The sequence below is a fragment of the Phymastichus coffea genome, unplaced genomic scaffold, assembly GCF_024137745.1.
Source record: "Phymastichus coffea isolate CEN01 unplaced genomic scaffold, Cenicafe_Pcof_1.1 PCOF00118, whole genome shotgun sequence".
NCBI classification, from domain to species: domain Eukaryota; kingdom Metazoa; phylum Arthropoda; class Insecta; order Hymenoptera; family Eulophidae; genus Phymastichus; species Phymastichus coffea.
Genome location: NW_026706929.1, coordinates 565,974 through 587,926, shown reverse-complemented (window position 1 = coordinate 587,926; position 21,953 = coordinate 565,974). Strand labels below are relative to the sequence as shown.

The 21,953-nt window shown below is 49.8% G+C and overlaps 3 protein-coding genes across 4 annotated transcripts; 2 read left to right on the top strand and 1 right to left on the bottom strand.

The window, feature by feature from the left end:
• Nucleotides 1–1,441: 1,441 nt before the first annotated feature.
• On the bottom strand, nucleotides 1,442–8,233 carry LOC131671077 (protein spaetzle 5). Of its 2 annotated transcripts, none has more exons than XM_058947221.1 (7): nucleotides 8,142–8,233; nucleotides 5,461–5,621; nucleotides 2,554–2,643; nucleotides 2,336–2,491; nucleotides 2,147–2,281; nucleotides 1,820–2,080; nucleotides 1,442–1,746 (listed from the first exon to the last, which is right to left on the bottom strand). In XM_058947221.1, the coding sequence occupies exons 1-7, from the start codon at nucleotides 8,187–8,189 to the stop codon at nucleotides 1,575–1,577; spliced, it is 1,023 nt and encodes a 340-aa protein (XP_058803204.1). In that variant the 5' UTR covers nucleotides 8,190–8,233; the 3' UTR covers nucleotides 1,442–1,574. The 2 variants fall into 2 exon arrangements, with proteins under 2 accessions (XP_058803204.1, XP_058803203.1); XM_058947220.1 differs by lacking the exon at nucleotides 8,142–8,233 and adding an exon at nucleotides 6,139–6,494.
• Nucleotides 8,234–8,245: 12 nt separating this feature from the next.
• On the top strand, nucleotides 8,246–15,183 carry LOC131671076 (endoplasmic reticulum transmembrane helix translocase). Its single transcript, XM_058947218.1, has 17 exons — nucleotides 8,246–8,509; nucleotides 8,709–8,974; nucleotides 9,045–9,273; nucleotides 10,401–10,554; nucleotides 10,629–10,781; nucleotides 10,842–11,024; nucleotides 11,096–11,233; nucleotides 11,307–11,427; nucleotides 11,500–11,654; nucleotides 11,727–11,902; nucleotides 11,989–12,228; nucleotides 12,306–12,515; nucleotides 12,584–13,046; nucleotides 13,128–13,464; nucleotides 13,551–13,713; nucleotides 13,784–13,927; nucleotides 14,011–15,183. The coding sequence occupies exons 1-17, from the start codon at nucleotides 8,246–8,248 to the stop codon at nucleotides 14,116–14,118; spliced, it is 3,504 nt and encodes a 1,167-aa protein (XP_058803201.1). The 3' UTR covers nucleotides 14,119–15,183.
• A 432-nt stretch (nucleotides 15,184–15,615) lies between these two features.
• LOC131670994 (sodium-coupled monocarboxylate transporter 2-like) lies at nucleotides 15,616–19,502 on the top strand. Its single transcript, XM_058947084.1, has 15 exons — nucleotides 15,616–16,143; nucleotides 16,329–16,525; nucleotides 16,591–16,750; nucleotides 16,830–16,895; nucleotides 17,092–17,143; nucleotides 17,210–17,277; nucleotides 17,348–17,502; nucleotides 17,579–17,719; nucleotides 17,805–18,029; nucleotides 18,084–18,267; nucleotides 18,328–18,414; nucleotides 18,503–18,672; nucleotides 18,750–18,908; nucleotides 18,973–19,102; nucleotides 19,174–19,502. Exons 2-15 carry the CDS (start codon nucleotides 16,353–16,355, stop codon nucleotides 19,210–19,212), a joined length of 1,809 nt encoding a protein of 602 aa, XP_058803067.1. The 5' UTR covers nucleotides 15,616–16,143; nucleotides 16,329–16,352; the 3' UTR covers nucleotides 19,213–19,502.
• Nucleotides 19,503–21,953: the final 2,451 nt, after the last annotated feature.

Here is a 21,953-nt window from a genome sequence, read left to right as displayed (position 1 = left end):
AGCAGTGGCGGCAGCAGCAGCAGCAGCAGCACGACAAGAAAAAAAGTCATCGGCCTCTGCGACAATTGCGAATTATGAAAGCCAATTGGTTAGAGAGCCAAAGAGAGAGAGAGAGAGAGAGAGAGAGAGAGAGAGAGAGAGAGAGAGAGAGAGAGAGAGAGAGAGGTCAGTGTCTCTCGGCGTCGCCGTAATGGTCGTGGTCGGCACGCAGAGCGCAGCGGGAGGCCGGTCGTTGGCTCCGCGTACTCCGGGGAAAGCCCGAAAATCCGCGGCTAAGCCCGGAGGCTTCCGTCTCGCGGAAAGCCGGACGAATTGTCGAGCGCCGGGCAGGCGGCACGAGCCGTTTGCCGGCTCGCGGCAACGGCGCGCGATCGGAGGGTCGCGTCCGCGAGCTGCTCGGAACTATCGACGACCGGCGAGATGGCGGAGAGCGAAAGGAAGTGGCGTCGCGTCCGTGGCCTGTGCGTCTGCCCATCAATCACAATTACACGCTCTCCCCCCAGCGCAGTTGATAATTACGGTGGAAGACTGCGCTCCGCTCGGCCCGCCAAAGCTCTAGAATCCTCGGACTTGTTTGCTGCCGGCTCCGGCTGCTTTTCACAAGATTAGACGAGCGGAGGAGAGCTCGGTCGAGTAGGCGCTGCCATCAGGATATAATTGCCAGCAGGTACTCGCGCTCCGGCTGGGCCTATTAGCGCGCAGCTCGGAGAGGGAAAGGCTGGCGCGTGTGTGTAAAAAGGAGTAAGAGAGCGGAGTCTTTGTCCGCGCGGAGCTTGCTCTATCTCGGTGCGTGCGCGCGTATAATGGAAACCCTTCAAGTAGCTGCCCCGCTCTCGCGCACCTACTCTTGGATTACGCACGAGGCGGAATACAAGTGCTCTCTCTCTCTCTCTCTCTCTCTCTCTCCCTCTTTTTCTCTCTCGCCTTTTCAATTTCCAAGTCCTGCGCTCTCCCTCCCTCCCTCGCTCCCTCTCTCTCGCTCTCTCTCTCTCTCGCCTTCGCACTCGCACTCGAGCGCTCGCCTCCTTTCAGCCTGCGCGCTGCTTGATGAAGACAGCATAGCTGATGCGCGTACGTGCCTAGAGCCAACCAACCCCTCGACGACTCTGCCGGCTCCGGCTCTGCCTCGAGCTCAGGTAGGGGGAAAAGTGCGCGCACACGCCGCGCCTACGACACGTATACCTCGCAGCCCAAGTGCATCTCCAGAAAGCCGTGGCCTGCGCTTCTTCTGGCTGCTACGCCGATCCCGCGAGCGCCGAGCTTCCGCAAGCTCCTCCGCTTCCCCGGCGATCGGCGGGCGCCTGCCTCCGACATCTGCGGATACGGCCGACTCCGCACTCGCTATCCACTACTGACATCTGTCGATGTGACACCGAGTCGTTGGCTTCGCGGCATGGTAAAGCGATCCGGAGCGCGCACGGAAGGTAGTCATCGGCTTGTTTTACGATTTATTGAAAACAACAGAATAGGGGCAGCCAATATGAAATAAATTACAGCGGTCGGTACACAAACACCTCGTTGCAATGCTTAGCTACTAGAGTCGATAAGTGAGCTGCAAGTGACACGCGGCCTCGTCAGTACTCCAGCGAGACCTGGCACATGCAGCCGTGCGGGAACCAGAAGACGTCGGTGTAGAGGCGGTCGCCGCCGCCGCCCAGGGCCACCAACCGCTTCTGCACGTACTGCTGCTGACATCTGCTCGTGTAGCCCAGCGGCAGCGAGCACAGGCCGTCGCACGTGTCGCTCCTGCGCGCAAACGGACATCGGCCGTACGTTAGTGGCGGCGCGTACCCGCGCGGGCCGCGAGCCTCGCACTTACACGCAGAGCTCGCTCTTGACCAGCTGCGAGTGGTGCTGCGAGTGGTGCTGCGACTGCTCCTCGAGGTTCACCACGTACATCCAGTTGCCCTGGTTGTTGAGCGCGGCCCTCGGCGAGACGAACTGCGAGCGCGTCGGGCAGATCGACACGGCGTTCGCCTCCGACTGGCGCTTCGACCGAGCGCGCGGCTGTCGCGCCGCGAACTCCAGCAGCGGGTTCCGGTACCGCGTGTAGCCGGCCGCGGCGCCCCGGGAGCCCCGGCTGAAACAGTTGCCAGTCGGCGACAGTTGGCAGCGCTGCGGCTGGGAGGCTCGCTCGCCCCGTTACCTGGCCCAGGGCGCTAGCCTCTCGAACGGCTCGGGGCTCCGATGGTGGTGGTGGTGGCCGTGGCTCTGCCGGCCGCTCGCCGAGCGGCTCTGCGCCAGCAGAGGGCGGCCCGGGTGCGCCGGCACCGGCAGGTACCTGCAAGCAGTCGCGGCCGTCGATGCGTGCACGCTCGCCGCGGCGAGGTCTCACCTGTTGTTGGTGGCGTTCGGCGGCACGCCGAGGTGCAGAGCCGGCGACGACTGCGGGTACAGCTCCGCCGGCGGCACCTCCGGCCTGGGGTAGTCGTAGCCCGCCTCGTACGCCTCGCCCGCCTGCTCCTCGGCGCCCTCGTAGCTCGGCACGCGTCTGCAACAGCGGCAGTGTTAGTCGGGAGCGCGCGATGCATCCTCGGCGGCCGAGCTCGATACCTGAATGCGTCGAAATTCTCGCTGGATTCGTCTCGGAGAAAGTTTTCCAAATCCACGGACTGCTTCTCGATCAGGTACTGGATAAGTTGCCTAGAAGCAGTTGTTTTGATAAACGAGTTCTCGTTTTGCCGGATCTGCGAGGCCCGTGAAAAAGAAAACTCAAGTTTCACGGTATAAATTTGGGCTGATATTAATTGGCGGCCAGCTCTGTTTGTTCGACGCTAATTTGATTTGCTAATGTGGAATTAGTGAGAGCCAATGACCCGCTTACGAGCAACATTAATCATCCGCAGCCCTTTCTAAAAGTCCAATTCCTGCGTCCAAGTGGCACACGTCGCGGACAATACGCGCGGACAATAGCACTCGGCCGCGACTTTTAGAGGCTGACGTGGTTGGCGTGCGAATGACGAGCGCTCTCGCTCGTTCGCCGATCCGTGTCCAACTGTCCGGGATCAACAAACAGAGTGCCGCCAAAAGGCTACTGAATTTTTCCGAGACGCCTTGCGTAAGCAGCAACTCTAACGCCGATCGGACCCACGGACAACTTTATGTCATTTACGCAATTTTATAGATATTGTCGCGCGTTATTGTAATAACGGTGATATGTTATTTACGACCTGATTATCAACTTGCGTGAATTTGAAATGGCCGGCCAACTACTTTCTCTTTGACTGGGACGCATAAGGCGGTTTTCAGCTGCAAATCCTTGGAAAAAACGGCCATTCGTGGTGAAACATTTTTAATGATAGTTTTCGCACCACCTTACTAATGACTTTTTAGCACGAGCCGTGGAATTTCAGCTCTTTTTCTTCCAGCAGATCTCCGACGTTCCGGCGTTCCGTCGCTCGGGCAAAGTAGAAATCACTCTGCCGCCCATTACAAAAGCGTTTGAACGCCCGAGCTCGAAAATTAGAAACCGAACGCGCGGCCGAACGCAGTTCGAGAATTCGTGCAGTCTTACGTAGCCACTGTAGAAATCATAGCGCGTCGAGTAACGGACGAATCATCGCTGTACGAGATGTCGGTGCTATAAAATTAAGAGATAGCAGCATTACCGCGAGTCCCGAAATCATCGACTAAGACTTTCACCGTGGCCAGAGACGACGAGCAGCAGAGCTGTTTGATGTTTAATTCAATAGTCAACGACGCCTCGGGACTTATTTTTCTTTCTCTTACGTGAAGTAGAAGCGCCGATTCTTCTTCAACCGACCACTCCAGTGATTGATCGTGCTTTTTTATTCTCTCGCATAATCAACATTGAGATTGCGATTCAAAATAATACCTAATAGTTTATTGTTGTAGTGCCTTCGACTTCATTGTCCAGCTCACCACTGATAAACGCACAGCTAAAAGTAAATATAGTTTGAGCTTTGCTGCACTTGAAGCCGCGTAACAAGATTATTTCCTCTTTTTACCGTACTATACTGCGCATTGATTACCATGGATTTTTTACCCTTCGTTCGTGTAAATCTTGATAAAATTTATCTATAGAACTAACGCTGCACTTGACTTGAAATATCTCACTGCAATTAAATTTCATACGTTGTGTTACATTCTCAATTGTCAATGTCCTCAATTTGCAAAATAAACAAGCAAAAATTAATAATTTTAAAGAATAATTTTTGTTTAATCGAATATTAGAATTTAAGAATCTTCAGTTCATGCTGGAATTTGAGAAATTTTAAATTGAGAAAGGCATTTACTAGAAAAACCATTAATATACATTCGTTAGTTTTTCTTGACAAGAAAAATACATGTCTCGTATTCAAAGATTTTTTTCGACTTAGACATTTCAGAAATGTACGTGTGCGATGCATCCTCAATCCTTCTTAATCAAAGCATTTTTTTGGCAGTACACTGTTCGAATGACGTATTTTAGAAAACTAGAAACGTATTATTCATCACGGGTGCGTTTATCGAATGGCGTGAAAAATTAATTATTTAATATGCGAATATAAAATATTCCGAGGATTATCGACGGAAAGCCTGATGAATATCTTCAAAGTAGATAAAACATAACTGTGGCAAGGCCATGGTCACGGAATAGTAATCACCGAATGTGTCTCGCTCCTATTTATATAATCGCCTTTTTTTCCGTCAAATTAACACTTTTCACACCCGAGGAATGTGCATCCGTAATGTGACATCAGCGGTTATCCAATAGAAGATGAATATTTTAGAGACAACCGACTTGATATTGCAGTTACGCGCGGCTACATTTTGGCACACAAGCAATAGTTGTACATTGACAGTGATGCAGCGCTGGAATAAAATATAGGCTTGTATGCAATTTGTTATCATTGTATTTCCAAGCGTACGCTAAGCCCGTGTAGAGGTCTCAAAATGATGTTCATGTACGAAAGAGATCTCTATTCAATAATAAGTAAATGACACGTAACCAGTTTGAATGGAAACGACGCATTCTCTAAGCGAGCTCTGTATTATTTGAACAAAATTATTGGCACGTGTCAAATTCAAAGTAGCTATCCTTATATTGTTTCCTATAGTGATATTTTGATAAGATTTATGTTAATGCAAAGAAAATAAGATTTAACCAGCCGGAATACGTTTCGTTTACGTATGCTCATTCGAAACCTTTCAGATGCAATGTTGGCGTTATTCTACCTAGCGTGTAAGTGAGCTTTTTCGTTGTTCTGGAAAACGCTGTGGCCTTTGACTGACGACAAAAATATACTACTGTATGCAGATTATCATATATATATAGATTATAAATAATTAATTTCTTACTCGAACTCGATAACAATCGACCATTCCACGACTGTTTCCAATTGCCGTACGAACATCACAGCAGGAAATATGATAGGAAACTTTGGTCGGCGGATATTCAATTGGTTGATTGGCCAAATGATATACAGTGAAATATTGAATAATAAATAGGCATCTTACTGCGGATATCGATCCAAGGATTCGCAAAAGGTCAGTCCAGGTTTGGCACATTTTGGAGTGTAACCAGGTGGTGCTGGCACAAACTGCTCGTGAATGGGCGCTGCGAGCGGACAACCATACTTCGGGCAAGGCTTATGATTCACGTATCCGCTGGCCGATGACTACAGAAATAAGATCTGGCATTAATGATATTAATGATGGAACGAGCCAAAGTCAAAAGTTGTAGGCGCGAGTAGGACGTCGATTAGACAAGAGTTACATCGAAAGAGAAATCTCGGGCTGACTGGCTCGGAGGCGCGCAGCCGGCGAGGGCACGCGCGAGCCGTCGTCGCACGCGGACTCGTCGCCGAGGACGGAAGAGCAAAAAGAGAGAGTGGACGGAGCGAGCCGATCATAAGCTTGCTGCTGTGCTTTTGTAAGCCGACCGCGGCCCGACTAGACGAGCCTAATTTATGGGCGGCGAGCTCTTTCACTCCGGCGCCGCGTTCCTCGTCTTCTTTCTTTCCGTGCGGCGCGTTCCACGTGGGCTTGTCCGCTGCCGCGTCGGCCACTTTCACGCGCGTGCGCCGATTCCAAATTCGAGCAGCGCCCGGCGCACCAGCCAGCGCAGCGGTGCGCGAGGAGCCGGACTGACCCGGATTCGCGCGAGCAGCGAGAATCGGCGGCGAGGTTACTCACCAGCAGCGCCAGCAGCAGACAGGCCGAGGCGAGCGCGAGCCGCGTCGGGGGCCGCATCGTCGAGGGATTGCCGCAACCGAGCGGCCGAGTGCGCAGCTTGTCGTGGACGAGGCGTGAAGTTTGGCTTTTCGAAAGACGATTGCATTAGCGAGTTTCACCTGGCGGCACTCGCGGGCGAAACGACCTCATGGCGCTGGCTGCGGCGCGCGGATCACTCAAGCTGTCGTCGCCGCTGTGCGCGGCGCGATCATCGCGGCTGACCGGCGGACGCACTCGAGGCGGCTGCAAGCACTACTGGCCAGCTCGTCGTCGCGATCGGCAGGCCGTGCGCACATGACCGCGGCTCCGCAGCGGCGCGCTCGCAACCACTGTCTGGCGAGCTGCTGCCGCCGCCGCCGCCGCCGCCGCCGCCGCCGCCGAGGTGGGGTCCACCCGTGCTCGTCCACGCGGCCCCGCGCGCACTTTCACTGCGCGCACGCACTCGGAATTCGAGCGCGCCGATCGGCACCGCCGCTGTCGCCGCCGCCACTCGACCTGCAGTTTTGCAAGCTTCGCTTCCCCTCGGTCGCCGCGAACGCTGAGGTGGTGCAGCGCTGCGTCCGCGAGACACCTGCTAGCCACGCGGACGGCCACGGCTCCCGACGTGTCCTTTTGTCGTCGCGCCTCGCTCGCGCGTCCTGCCCCGCCACGGCTCTAGACGTGGTTGCCGCTGGACCATCAAGGATCCGCCGAGCGACGTTTCTACGTCTCGGCGAGCTGTCACGTACGATAACCGTCGCTAGCCCACAGCGGTGCACATGTCAGCATACGTGGGCGAGAAACCAGCGCATTTCTGCTTTGGCATAGACGCGCCGTTGAATATGTATTCTTTAGGCTTGCAGCTAGAAACTCGGTTATGATGGCTGGGGCAAGAAGATGAAGACGAAGATAATGGAATGCGACTTGAATGGAATCGAGCTCATGAATTTCATTGCAGTCGCTCCTCTTCGATTATATATTGCGTTACGTAAAACGGAAACGCTCAATGCTGCTTCTCAAACGAAAGCAATTGAACACCGTGATCCACTAGACTTCAAATAGAGAGAGAGAGAGAGAGAGAGAGAGAGAGAGAGAGAGAGAGAGAGAGAGAAACCGTGTTACTTGTTTTTGCACAACGCGCACCTCTACTATTCACGTTGACTTATAAGCAAGAGTTTCTCAGTGAAGCTTGCTTCACAGCAAAATGAACTTAATCTAACTCTCTCACCTTTGGTAGTATTCATATTTATTAAGAAAATGGAATGATAGTCGGAAATCCAAATTATTAGTATAAGCACCGATTGACTTTTCCAAAAGAAACCTTTAATTAATGCGGTATTTCAGTTACATATTTGACGATAAGCATACCATCAACTTACAGTATAAACATGACGATTATTTATTAGTTCATTTCATTTTTGCTAAAATAGTTGTCAATTATTTACTTTTTCGAACTATTACTCGGTCGACTGAAAATAATATTTTTGTCGGTATCGGACTGAAGATTCGACGAATTATATTTTTTTTTTCGCTTTTATCGAGATTCGGAGTTTCGAAATTCGGCAGACATTTGTTGAGCGTCAAAACAACAGATATCTATCATGACCGACATGGCGTACGATACAGCTGTACCATTCGCAGATGTCGCCAGGCGCCGCTGTTTACAAAGCTTTGATGCACACTCGAGCATGGAGTCTTGTTCACAGTTCACTGTGACGAAGAATGCAGACGAAAGCAGCCGCGGCTAACTGACACGAAGTGCTGGCACCAAGAAAAACAATCATTTTGGGAGCAGATCTGGCTACCGAGCAAAAGTACCAGAATAGAAACATAAATTCGCGCGGACGGTAAAGGGCCGTAAGCGCGCAGACACAAGTGTCAAGTAAATTTCCCGGCGAGCAACGATATTTTCTGCCACAAAGTACAGTGGCAAAGTAAAGTACACCAGTACAGAATTTTAGTGATTAAATCGTAGGTGACAGTACCGTGGAGGCAAAGTCTGCTGCGATCGCCCATCGCAAGTACAGCTGCATCCGGATCGATCCGGACTGTTGCTGCCGCTGCTGTTGCTATCGACACTGCCATAACCATGTCGGTCGTATTGTCACGAGCCGACGAACTGGTGCAGAGCGTCAGCTTGCATAATCCTCGAAAAATGCTGTTCAATGGCTACGTGCTACCATTCGTTCTCACGGAAGTGCTATGGATCTATTGTTGGATTTTCGTGTACGGCCTGGCAGACTACTACGAACCCGGCTTGGTTGGCATCGCCGTCATCGCTGTGTTGCAGATCTTTGTCTGCTTGTGCTGTCAATGGTCGGTGCACGTGCACACCTTTCTCAATTGCAGCTCGGTGAGTTACACGGTCTCTTTAATTGCTGTACCTGACTTATATTAATAATCAACTAACGCCTTCAATATGCTCCGATTCTCACGGTAACCGTGTCGTGCGTGGCGATTCGGGTCACGTGGGATACTTTTAGAAGGGACCTCTAAATGCACTTGTCTTAAATATTATCTCAGCATTTAATGATCGATCTCATTTCTTTTAGAGTAATGATCCGTATAGAGCAAATATTGCTAAAGTTGTGCCTACACCAAATAATGGCAGTACAGAGCTCGTCAAACTGCACAAGTCCAAGTCCCAGGAGCCATGGTTTATATTTCAAAAGACCAAGTATATCTGGAATCCTGACAAGAAAGAATTCAGAGGCCTTGCATTCCCTATCAATCATTCGGTGAAACATTATATGAATTGGAAAGGCTATGCCGATGAGAAAGAAGTCCAAGAAGCCGAAGAGACTTATGGTGGTAACAAGTAAGTTTCAATTTATTTTTATGTTCAGCATGTTATGTCTATTATTATGATAATAAATATATCATTGCAGCCTCGATATGGTTGTGCCAGAATTTTGGGAACTTTTTAAAGAAAGGGCAATTGCACCTTTCTTTGTTTTCCAAGTATTTTGTATGGCTTTATGGTGCTTTGATAAGTACTGGTACTACAGTCTTTTTACACTTTTCATGCTTGTCATGTTTGAGTGTACATTAGTGCAGCAGCAGCTAAGGAACATGGCTGAGATTAGAAAAATGGGCAACAAACCTTACATGATAATGGTCAGTAAATTAAATCCAATAAATTATTTTTCTTTATGACAATAATCCATTTCAAGTTATTATTTTTTTTTTCACCATCTTTATTTACAATCTGTCTACAAAAACGCCAATAAGTAAATTTTATAATATACATTAGGGATAATGTATATTAAATTAAATTAGGGATAATATATATTAAATTAAATTAGGGAAAATCATACACGCAGGTACTTTTTCAGTGATCCATACCATTATAGTTACATATTTACATTATGTTTACATGTAAAAAAATAACAATACAAGTATTAGGTTTGTATAAATGGTGTTCTTTATTTTTTGAATCATGAACAGCTACGTGTTGCATGGAGCAAAATTTTCGCCAAATAATTTATATGTTTAGATGTTCTGTTTGTGTTCTTTCTGCATATCTGTTTGATTTTGTTGCAATTTCTATTTTTTCTTTTACTGCTGTCATCTTGATGTCTTTTCTAATTACTTCATTCATAATGAACCATGGCGCATTCACGATAGGTCATAGGGCTTTTTTTTGGAATTTTTCAACAATATCTGTTTGATTTTGTTGCCATGCGTCACAATTAGATTTCATAAGTCCATATCGGTTTAATTATGCATTTGTATATTAATAATTTATTATTAATTGAAGGTTTTGATTTTTTGTCTAACTACCAGTACCATTTTCGTAACTGTAGGTTGAGTTGTTTTCGCTTGGTCCAAATATGGTCTCACCACGTCAACCTGCGATCTAAGTACATCCCTAGATATTTGACTTTATCTCCTTGCGGTATTGGTTGATTGTTTATGTGAACTGGCGGGCAATTTCCTTTCTTTAAGGTATAAGTTACCTGTGTTGATTTTACTTTGTTACTCGTTTTCCTCCATTTTTCGAACCAAAAGTGGGCCATTTTCAGATACTTCTGCATATTTATAGAAGCTTGTGTTGCATTAGTATGTGAAATTAATATTGCTATATTGTCTGCATAAGTGGCGATATTTATATTTTCCATGATTGGGAGATCACAGATGTAAATTAAATATAATAAAGGACCGAGAGCATTGACTTGAGGAATATCGGTTTATATTGGATATAATTTAGTGACTTATTATTAATGAATTAATATTATAAACAGGTTTATAGAAGTAGGAGGTGGAGATTGCTGTTTACTGATCAACTAATTCCTGGTGATATTGTTTCGATAACAAGATCTCAAAATGACAATCTTGTACCTTGTGATATGCTTTTACTTCGAGGACCATGTATAGTGGATGAAAGCATGTTGACTGGTAAGTAGCAGTTAACCAATGAAGTACACTGAGTTCTGCTGCTTTCATTATTAATTAAACTTGATTTATTACAGGTGAATCTGTACCTCAAATGAAGGAACCTATTGAAGATATCGATGAAAACACAATTGTAGATATTGAAGGTGACAACAAACTACATGTTTTATATGGGGGCACAAAAGTAGTTCAGCATTCGCCTCCAATAAAAAATTCGTATGGATTAAGAGGTTTGTATAGGTGTGTATTTACATGAACATTATTTTTAAATCAATAATTTAATGTTTTAGCAACAGACAATGGTTGTGTTGCTTATGTATTACGAACTGGGTTTTCCACTTGTCAAGGAAAACTTTTAAGGACAATCCTCTTTGGTGTTAAAAGAGTCACTGCAAATAATTTGGAAACTTTTGGTTTCATTCTCTTTTTGCTGATCTTTGCAATTGCGGCTGCAGCATATGTTTGGGTTAAAGGTTAATTTTTAATAGAGTATCTCTGTACACAAAGTTTATTCTTTACTAGTGGTAAAATTAATTTTTTATAGGAAGCGAGGATGCGACAAGGAACAAATATAAGTTATTCCTTGAGTGTACACTAATTTTGACATCTGTTGTCCCACCAGAGCTACCAATTGAATTATCGTTAGCAGTGAATACTTCACTTTTAGCATTATCTAAATTAGGTAACTGACTGCAATAGTATCATTGCGTGCTTTATAAAATTTTCAGTTGTAGCAACAAATATTATTGTTTTAGGTGTTTTTTGCACAGAGCCATTTAGAATTCCTTTTGCAGGAAAGATTGAAATTTGTTGCTTTGATAAGACTGGCACTCTAACTAGTGATAACTTAGTGGTTGAGGGTGTAGCCGGTATCGAGTAAGTATATTTAAGATTTTCTTATTCAAAAAACTTTATATTTCAAGATACTAGTATTTAAATAATTTTTAGTGGCAATCCAGAAGTTATTCAGTTACCTGAAGCACCATTGGAAAGTGTTCAAGTATTGGCAACTTGTCACTCTTTAGTTCAATTAGATAATACCATTGTTGGAGATCCATTGGAGAAAGCTACATTAAAGGCCATCAGTTGGAATCTGACGAAAGGTAATTAAATATTTTCGACTTTGACAATATCATAGTTTCTATGTCGTAACATTATGCTTCGTTCGCATAAAGGAGAAGCAGTTATTCCGGTGAAAGGAAAGTCGCCCGGGCTAAAAATTATCCAAAGACATCACTTCTCGTCAGCACTGAAGAGAATGTGCGTCGTTGCTGGATATGCAACCAGCGGATCAGTAGATATCACATACATTGTCACTGTAAAAGGTGCTCCGGAAACGTTAAAAAGCATGGTAAAGTTGATATATTTAAAAAGTACACACTGCGATAGAGTTATCGTTTAATTATTTTTAAACGATCATTTGTTTTATTTTTGCAGTTCTCTTCGGTACCAAATACTTATGAGGAAATTTATTTGGCGCTATCTCGTCGAGGAGCAAGAGTTCTTGCGTTGGGCTACCGCAAACTGCCAAGCTCGACTACGCTTCAAGATTTACGAAATTATACTCGGGACGAATTAGAGAGTGAGTTGACTTTTGTCGGCTTCGTAATTATCAGCTGTCCACTCAAATCCGATTCAAAGAGCGTAATAAAAGAAATAATCAATGCATCTCATTCGGTAACTAATTTTTCATTTGTTTGTAGAATCGACCCACCTTGCATACAGTGTCAGTAGTATTATACTAATATTTTCAGGTCGTGATGATTACTGGCGACAATCCATTGACTGCGTGCCATGTTGCACGTGAATTACACTTTACAAAAAAACCAGTAACGTTGATATTAATAAATGTCAAAGACTCTTGGCACTGGGCGAGTATAGATGGGATAATGCGTTTCGACATCGATAAGGATACGAAGAGAAACCAAATATGGGAACAGTATGCCTTATGTATCACCGGAGAGGTGATAACCGTTGCGATTGATTATAACTTTTCATTATTCAATTGGTTGACTATGAATGTTGATTTCAGGGCCTTAGTTATTTAAAAGATTACGAAAGAGATTATTTGTACAAAATACTTCCACACGTAGGCGTGTTTGCACGGTGTGCGCCAAAACAAAAAGAGTACATTATTACCACTTTGCAAGAAATTGGATATGTGACATTGATGTGTGGCGACGGAACGAACGACGTGGGAGCACTGAAACATGCTTCCGTTGGCGTTGCCATACTGTCGAGCCCACCAAAGCGCAACGGAACCAAATCTAACACCACCACACCAGTGACCCCAAAGTCAAGTCCGACCGAATCAATGCCACCAACTGTTAATGGACCGCGAGTAAATTCACGGCAACAGCAAATGAATAGTGCCAAGAGTAAAATCGAGAAGCTTATGAAAGATTTGGAAGAACAAGAGCGATCCGTCGTTGTGAAGCTTGGAGACGCCTCCATTGCTGCACCTTTCACAAGCAAGTTCTCATCGATTCAGTGCAGTAAGTAGATATTTCTTGTGAATGAGTCGAATAATCGGATAATGTAATGAGTGATAACATTAATTGTCGTTCTTTTTGCAGTTTGTCATGTTATCAAGCAAGGTCGTTGTACTCTGGTCACCACTCTACAGATGTTCAAAATTTTGGCACTAAATGCACTGATTTTGGCATACAGTCAGTCAGTTCTCTATCTAGATGGAATAAAGTTTAGTGATGCGCAGGCAACGCTCCAAGGCATTTTGCTTGCAATTTGCTTCTTATTTATTTCGCGCTCAAAGCCACTAAAAACACTATCAAAACAGCGACCACTGCCCAATATATTTAACGTGTATACAGTGCTCACAGTTTTACTGCAATTTGCTATTCATTTCTGTTGTCTCATTTACATCGTTAGAGAAGCAGTTATTCGATCACCAAAGTAATCACACTTGTGTACCAAAGTTAATTAATTTGCAACAAGCCGATTAGTTATTTTTTTTAATAATCAATTCGTTTTTTTTCTAGAGACGAGAGGCTATCTGCAATTTTGGCGCCAAAAGTTAATACTACGAATGTTCCGAGTGACTCCGACAAAGAAGAAGAAAATTTTCAAATGAATTTGATCAACAGCACAGTGTACATAATGTCTATGGCACTGCAAGTATCAACGTTTGCAGTAAACTACAGGGTTAGTGTGCAAAGTATTTGTTTTAAAATGTTTAATTCAGGAAGTACAAATAAAAATAATCGGTCTACAGGGCCAACCATTTATGGAAAGTCTGTGGGAGAACAAACTGCTACTATACAGTCTGGCAAGTAGTACCGCGGCTATCTTTGCCTTAGCTCTTGGAATCGTACCCGATATTGCTCAACAATTTGAGATTGTAGATTTCCCTAGTGACGTAAGTAACTCCGTAATTAAGCCTGTAATTAAGCCCATATAGCGTCAATGCGTAGAGTATTCATTGAATTTGACATGTTGCAGTTTCGAAGAATTCTAGTCCAAGTGCTCGTAGCCAACTTTGTTCTCACATTCCTAGTGGACAGGGCGTGTCGATGGTTGTTCGGCGAGGGAAAATATCGAAAGCTGTGATCACCTTATCGCATTTAATATGAAATTTTTGTATGATAATCCTGTGTAAATGCAGATACGTTTATTAATCGTTATCTTGTATAGGTAATTACTGAATGGTGTTGCAACACCGGTACGATTAGTGATCAAATGTGCCGAAATATTTGTTCAAAAATGGAAAAATGCCGAGCGTTTGAACTTGATATGAGAAGAAATGTATGTCTGATACACTTGTACAAATAATGCGTCGGTTTTAATTCGAAATCTCACATTCCACGTTTCATTCAATCAATTGAAATATTCATTTTTCGAACTAAACAGTGACTTAATCCCATTTTACGATTTGATATTTCAAGCTAGACCAAGTTTTTCTACATAGATGCGATCAGAAAAATCATTTCACAATAAAATTTTAATTTTATCAGACAATAATACTACGAATCGCGCTATGTTATGCGCGTGTCGAGTAGAAAAATTTGATCACACGACTGAGTTATTAGCGTTAATCGATTATTCGTAGTTATTGTTAGTTTATTATAAAGTAAGTTGATGTAATGTTCTGCGAGTTGCCCCGATGTATCGAGCAATATCTTACACAAAAGTCTTTTTTTTCATTCGATAAGCAACTGCGCGACAGGCATGCAATATTTCTCCAGTAAATATCCATAAAAAAAATCACAAATTAAAAGTGTATGTGTCAATCGATTGTATTTTGATAGACTACAATCACCGTAAATGAATCTAGTTTGTTTGAGAAGCTTTTTGTATTTATATTGCAATTTATTTATAGCCAACACATGTATGATAATGAAGTAATTCACTCGTCGCGGAAGATGTGTTGAAGCTCCGACGTACGGCATTGTATGCGATATACGTCGTGAGTAACGCCTCGTAGAGGCATGTATAGGCCATCTTCATCTGTATGTGTACATAAAAACGATGGTAATTATACGACGGAGCTTTGAGAATTGGTGAATTACTCGTTGGTCACTGTAATTGGAAAATAGCCACAAGGGTGAAATGAAAAATAAAGATTTGGAAAAGTAAGAAAAAGAAAAAGATGTAGATAAAGAAAGAGATTATGCAGTTATTACATGCGGCGCTGTTCCTCATCCGAAATGAAGAAAGAACGTAATTTGGGCAGAAGGAAAACGGACGACTTTATCGGAGTGCTGGAGCGCGGCGTGAGGCTGGTAAACAGTTTTATCGTCTACATTAGCGGGCTTAGCGTTTTACGTAAAACATCGTAAAGTCGAGTCAATTGGCTTTATCGTGGCAGTTCGCGTCTGAGCGAGCGCAATGGCGAACGCTGCCCGCGAAAAAGCACAAACAACGTGCGGTCAAAGCGAAAGAAGTAAGAGAAGCGCTTAGTCACGCCGAAAGACAGTCGGAGCGGCGTTCGATTATCATAGAAAATCGCTAGAACGTCAGTGCCAGCCGAGACAGCGTGAATTCGAAAAAGGCTCGGCGGCCGAGCGCCCCACCACCGCCCGGCGACGGTCGATCGCAGTACGTTCGCGTCCGCGTTCGGCGTTCTCCCGCCTTGAGAGAATTATAAGCGACTACAGGCGAGCGGAGCAGTCGTCTCTCGCCTCGAGAGCCCAAGCAATACCCATTACATATCGTATCGCAGTTCACTGATTAGCAGCCGGCAGCCAGCCAGTCCGCCGCGATTTGTCGAGCGCTGAGCACGCACCGCCGTCGCCGTCAAGGCGAACATGCACAAGTGAGTGTCGAACGCGGCATAGCATATACGTCGGCAGCCACGTGCCAAGCCAGCCGCCGAGTGAATGCGGTCGAGAGACAGCGCTGCGTTGACTGCTGCGCGCATCGCTCGACGACTCGACTGGCCCGCTCCTATAAACTCCGGAGAGTTTTATTCTGTCCTTGCTCCTTGCTTTTCCCTCGGCTGCTTTCACTGCCGACCTCTATCCGTTTGCTCGTCATTCCGATCCGATTCGCCGTTTCCATTGGTGCGGGACTGTCGGCTCGCTGGGCGCTTGTTGCGAGCGTGCCGATCGTTGCTGAACGTGCTCGTCGACAGTTGTGAGTATACGCCGATACTGATTCGGCTGCCTGAAAAAAAAAAATGCCAAACGATTGTTCGTTTGATCGAGTCTCGAGCGACGATGACAAAGCGAAAGCTTCGCCGCGCTCGAACGCTCGTTGGTCGTGGAGCGACGCGACGCGCGAGAAGAGCGAAAGACCTGCGAGCTCGGGTGTTTGTTTAGCGCGGCGGGGCCGGGGAGCCGAAGATGGAGACGTATTTCCACTGGGCGGACTGGACGGTGTTCGTGCTGATGCTGACGATCTCGGCGGGCGCCGGACTCTGGCACTACCGCAAGGCGCGCAATGCAAACATGGAAGAGTATTTGCTGGGCGGCAAGAACCTCAAGCTCTGGCCGGTCGCCGCCTCTCTGGTCGCCAGGTGAATATAGCGCGCGCGCGAGCTCGCCCCCGCGACCCTCGTTGAAAACGGCCAACGTGTTGCAGCTTCATATCGGGTGTGACGATCCTCGGAACGCCCTCGGAGATATACAACTTCGGCACTCAGTACTGGATTACCGTGATTTCCATCATGTTCTCCGGCATTGTGGTGGCCAATGTTTACCTGCCCGTCTTTACCACGCTCAAGCTTAATTCCGCCTACGAGGTAGGTGCATGGCTTTCGCCTTTGCCTACGCGCTGACACCCACGAGTCACGAGTCACGCGCGTTCTTTTCTGCCCGCAGTATCTCGAGATGCGATTCAACCGGGGTGTGAGGATCTTGATATCCCTGATCTTCGTGGTCGACGTGGTAATATGCACAATACACGCGTTATGTTATGCTCTGGCTTCGCTTGGCGCCTCGCGCCGAATCGACGCAGCTGCTTTGCATAGACTCTTAGCATAGCGAGTGAACGCATTGGAGATTCGCTTGGCGACAAAGCGAACGCCGAGGCGGCGCGAGGCGCGCGCACGAGGTTTAACGCAAGCTGACGCGAGGCTTTCAGGTGATGTACCAGTCCATCGTGGTGTACGTGCCGGCCTTAGCGCTGAGCCAAGGTGAATAAAAATCCGGCACCAGCTGGGCGCCAGTTGCCTAAACGAACGGCCTGCGCGATGTTTCAGTGAGCGGCATCAGCATCCACGCGATCGGCTGCGTGGTGTGCCTGACCTGCGTGTTCTACACGGTACTGGTGAGTATTCGGGCGCGAGCAAGGCGCGAGCGGGGCGCGGGTGCTGAGCGAGCGATGCCTGGTTCACCAGGGTGGCCTGCGCGCGGTCGTGTGGACGGACGCGCTGCAGGTGGGCGTGATGGTGGGCGCCATGCTGACGGTCACGGGCCTGGGCACCTACCACGCGGGCGGCCCTTCGGCCATCTGGGAGAAGGCCCGCGAGCTCCAGCGCATCCAGTTCCTCAAGTAAGCGGCCGCCAGGCTAGTCGGTCGCGCGCGCGCGCGCGCCGCGCTCCTTCTTAACGCGCCTCTGTGCCATCAGCTTCGACGCCTCGCCCTACACGCGCCACACGGTGTGGACGGTGCTGATCGGCTCCTGGCTCTACTGCACCGCCTACATCGCCGTGAACCAGACCATGGTCCAGCGCTACCAGTCGTTGTCCAGCATGCGCGCCTGCAAAACGTGGGTCCATCGTCCCGGCCGGCCACGGTGAGTGCGGCCAAGCCCGCGGCCGGCCACTAACCGTCGCGCCTGTGCTCGCTTGCAGGGCGGTGGGCCTCTTCACCGTCGGCACCATCCTCTTCATCTCGCTGTGCTGCTGGTGCGGCCTGGTGCTGCTGGCCTGGTGGGCGCCGCCCAGCTGCGACCCCAGGGCCAGCGGCCGCATCCAGGCCGACGACCAGATGCTGCCCGCCTTCGTCATGGAGATAGCCGGCCATTTGCACGGCGTGCCGGGTCTGTTCATCTCGGGCATCTTCGGCGCGGCGCTCAGGTACGCCACCGCGTGCTTCCCCCGCGCTCGCTAATCGCCCCCGTCGGCGCGCAGCTCGCTGTCCGTCGGCCTCAACTCGACCTCGGTGGTGCTGCTCGAGGACTTCGTCAAGGGCTGCTTCAAGCTCAAGCCCAACGAGAAGTGGGCGAGCATCTTCGTGAAGAGCGTGGTCGTCGTGCTGGGTCTGGTCGCCCTCGGCCTGGTCTTCGTCGTCGAAAAGCTGGGAGGCGTCCTGTCGGTAAGTCGCGAGCGTGCGCGCGCCCGCTGACCGACGTTCATCCCGATGACTTTGCTCCAGGTGACCAACAGCCTCGCAGCCATTGCCGCCGGGGTCTCCTTCGGGGTGTTCACGCTGGGGATGTTGTTCCCTTGGGCCAACTCGAAGGTGAATCGCCGTGGCAGGCTTGATTCGGACGGTGGCCGACCGAAGCACACTGAAGCACGCGCCTTTTGTCTGTTGCCGGTGCGAGCAGGGCGCCTTCGTGGGCGCCGTCATGGGCTTCGTCGTGGCCGGCTGGGCCTGCTTCGGAGCCAACGCTGCCATCGGCGCCGGCCTCATCGTGCCGAAGAAGCTGCCCGTGCCTCTCGACCACTGCCCCGCTAACATCTCCGAGAGCTTTCTCAAGCAGTTTCAGCATCCCGAGTGAGTACTTGCCGTGCCTCCCCCTCCCCTTCTGCCAACGACAACGAGCACTGACCCGAGCACTTTGACGCGCCCAGCGAGGAGGACGTCTTTCCGCTCTACCGCCTCTCGTATCACTGGTTCACCGGCCTCGGCAGCATCGTCGTCGTCGTTGTCGGCGGCGCCGTCACCTGGATCACCGGCCCAACCAATCCCGCGACGATCAACAAGGATCTGCTCTCGCCCGTGATTCACAGGTAAAGCTCTGCCAAAATGCCGTCGGAGGGACGTTGCACTGATTCCATCGAATGACCTCGAAAGGTGGCTTCCGGAGCCGACCATCTACAGCGAAGTGTGCATGTGGCGTCGCGACGTCTCGTCCGAGCTGCCGAGTAGCAGCATGGCGCTGAGCAATCGCAGACCGTCGAAAAACAGTATTCAGCATTCGAGCGTGAGTTTGCATTTGGCTCGACGATGCCGCGCCGACGCTCGCGCGCTAATCATTGTCGTTGGGATTCGCAGGTAACACAGGAGCTATCGACCGAGCGCACTAGGTACTGAGAGTCGACGAGGGGGCCAGTTTCCGTAGAGGCGCTTGAGCTTGTACTTAAGCTAGATGTAACCGTTCGTAACTGTACGCCGGAGGATCAGTGGGTCCGATCCGTAGAGCTGGTTACTGCGCGGGCTCTGTCGAGGCTGAGAGCCACTGGAGCCACCGAATCGGCAGACTAATCCTTCGTAGCGAGATTTTGTATTTTATCCGCGAGAGATCTTTATACGTAACTGTTGTCACTATTTTATTTACACAATGCAAGGCATGTTTTATAAAGCTTCGAGATGCAATACACCGACTTGGCCTTATCACGCCCGTGTCTGCTCCACTCGGGTCTTTTTCCATTTTTAATCGATCAATCAGCCGAATGAACGCCGCGACCGGCAAACAATGGTCCGCGCGCAAGCCTTACGTAAGCGCCCGCCCGTTCGGCTGTATTCGTAAGCAAACATCCGCGGCTCGGCTTAATCAGTTTTAATTCGATTGTCGTGAGAGTAATTCGCGACGATCCTACACAAGCGAGGACGCACGCGATATCTTTTATTTGCATCTCCGTAATCAGCCAATTAGCCTGCGACTACGTTGCACAATAGTCGGCCGGCTTGTCTCGCCCCAGAGTCACCCAGGCAACTTGAATAGAGCAATTATTGACCATTCAGTCTCGGCGCGGTCGAGTGGCGAGGTTCGCGACAAGGCCAACGGCTGCGGCCGACGATTAGTCGCGACATTAAAAGCCGACGGCACAGCGACGAGTAATTGCCGTTGGGCAGCGCAGGACCGATCCGAAAGACAGGACGAGCGGAGATGCGCCAAGTCGAGCGCGAGGACGCGACTCCAAGTCGATTCGACTCGACGCGGCTCCGTCCAATCCGTCCGGGCATCGGCGCTGCGGCCGGCGCCGAAAGGGCATAGGATATTGGAGCTGTGCGAGCCGCGCCGGAGACCCGAGACCGCAGATCAAACGGCGCGGATCCAGTCGGACTGACGGAATAACAAATTTATCAATTCTTCGCTCGGCTTCACCGGTCGCCGATGCCACTGTTTGCTCCGGCCAAACATCGACGACTGGCTCTCTGCCGATGAGCCCGAACCCCTCGGCTCCGAGCTGCGCCGCCTTGCCCGCAACGCGCACGAACGCTCTTCCTTTGCCGACGAGCGCTTCCGCGTTTTTCCGATACGCTCGGCGGCGACCGTCTCGAGCTCGGCGACGCGGACCGAGCAGCCGCGCTCTTTCCGCGCTGACCGCCAGATGTCGGCAGGTGCCGACCTGGCGCTGCTTTCGATCGACCGCGTGCCGCGCGAACGCTTCGCAATCCCAGTCGCCGAGGCGCGCTGTGCGATGTCGAGAGCCGATCGGCTCTCGACATCAGCTCTCGAAGCGCCCCGGGCGTTCGCCAGCTGGCTGTCGCCGCGTCGGCTCGTCGAAGATGCTATCGAGGCTGGTGCTGCCTATCGCGCTCGCATCTTCGCCGGCGGCCGCGGCGAAACGAGTGGGCGGAGCGCTCGACTCGACGGCGCATTTTTCGCGTCTTTCGCCCCGCGCGGCCGCCTGTCCTTCGGCCGTTCTGCAGTCATTATGCAAATCGCGCGCTCGCAACTGGGAACGGACGGCGTCCAGGCATCCGAGCCGAGCGGAAGCGTCAATTGCTGGACTGGAAATCAGTAGAAGCCGCGGAAAGGGGGAAAAGTGCGGCGTGCAGGAGGGCGGAGTGCTGCTAATTGCTAAAAAGGCGAATGTCCGGGCAGCGCTCGAAATGATTTGACGCGCGGCCCGGGGAGCCAGAAGCGCGGCGACTGGGTGTCGGCCGGTCCAATTAGCGCAAAACCGAATAATCAATGTAACTGGTCGTTGCGGGACTTGGGGCTTTCGCTCCGAATCTGAAAGATCGGCTGACTGACAGGTCCCCGCGCGCGCGATCACGAAACGCTACTAGACAGTCGCAATTAACGATAACGGTTCCCCGCGGACGCGCCCGGCAGGGGCGCTAATTAATATGGGCTCGAAATAAACGCCCGATTACGCGCAGCAAACAGCGCTCGCGCGCACAATGCCAAACGGTAGCGGAACGAGAGAGCGAGAGCGAGAGCGAGCGGCCAGCCCCGGCCTGATTGATTGCAGCTAATTGCAACGCACACAGCCGCCGCGGCTCCGTCATATTTTCCCGTCCATTAGCCGCGCATCACTCGCGCTCGCGCCGCCCTCGCGCTCCCGCGCTCTTTCCTCCAGCCGTCGTTCGGCGCTCGCGGGCCGCGCGCCCTGCCGTCTCCGCGGACCTATCGATCCGAGGATCGGCCGGCTGCATCGACGCTTCCTCGCCAATTAAGCCGAGCGCCGCTACGGGCGCTCGCTCGACGATTTTTGCGCCGCCGACGAGCGCCCGGCCGCGCCACAGAGGGATGGATGGCGCGGCGTCGCATGCAAATTCGTTTTATTGCCGAGGGTCCGAGGGCTGCGCCAGCCGGGAAAGAAAGGGAAAGCGTAACGCGCGATCCGCGCACCGGGGACGTCCGCTCGGCTACCTTACCGCGCGCGCGCGCGCGCGCGCGCCTGTAAACGCCCCAACTCGCCGGCGACTTCATTTCGTCCCGTGGCCCTCGCTTCAATTAATTACTGCCAATTGTCCGGCGCCGCACGCATGCCAATTATCTCATTTCGTTGTAGCGCCCAATTTGCAGCTCATCCGACATGCAGATCCGCCAGATCTACGGCTTCTTACCTCGGCGCTCGCGCTCGCGTGCATTTTTTTTC

Excerpts from the sequence above, each read along its gene's own strand:
- LOC131671076 (XM_058947218.1), top strand. The coding sequence starts at position 8,246 with ATGTCGGTCGTATTGTCACGAGCCGACGAACTGGTGCAGAGCGTCAGC. Across the intron at positions 8,975-9,044 it reads GAGACTTATGGTGGTAACAA|CCTCGATATGGTTGTGCCAG; the intron begins GTAAGTTTCAAT and ends ATATCATTGCAG. Across the intron at positions 11,903-11,988 it reads CGGAAACGTTAAAAAGCATG|TTCTCTTCGGTACCAAATAC; the intron begins GTAAAGTTGATA and ends TTATTTTTGCAG.
- LOC131671077 (XM_058947220.1), bottom strand. The coding sequence starts at position 6,195 with ATGCGGCCCCCGACGCGGCTCGCGCTCGCCTCGGCCTGTCTGCTGCTG. Across the intron at positions 2,282-2,335 it reads CCGAACGCCACCAACAACAG|GTACCTGCCGGTGCCGGCGC; the intron begins GTGAGACCTCGC and ends GACTGCTTGCAG. Across the intron at positions 1,747-1,819 it reads GTCAAGAGCGAGCTCTGCGT|GAGCGACACGTGCGACGGCC; the intron begins GTAAGTGCGAGG and ends GTTTGCGCGCAG.
- LOC131670994 (XM_058947084.1), top strand. The coding sequence starts at position 16,353 with ATGGAGACGTATTTCCACTGGGCGGACTGGACGGTGTTCGTGCTGATG. Across the intron at positions 17,278-17,347 it reads GCGTGTTCTACACGGTACTG|GGTGGCCTGCGCGCGGTCGT; the intron begins GTGAGTATTCGG and ends CTGGTTCACCAG. Across the intron at positions 17,720-17,804 it reads AGCATGCGCGCCTGCAAAAC|GGCGGTGGGCCTCTTCACCG; the intron begins GTGGGTCCATCG and ends GCTCGCTTGCAG.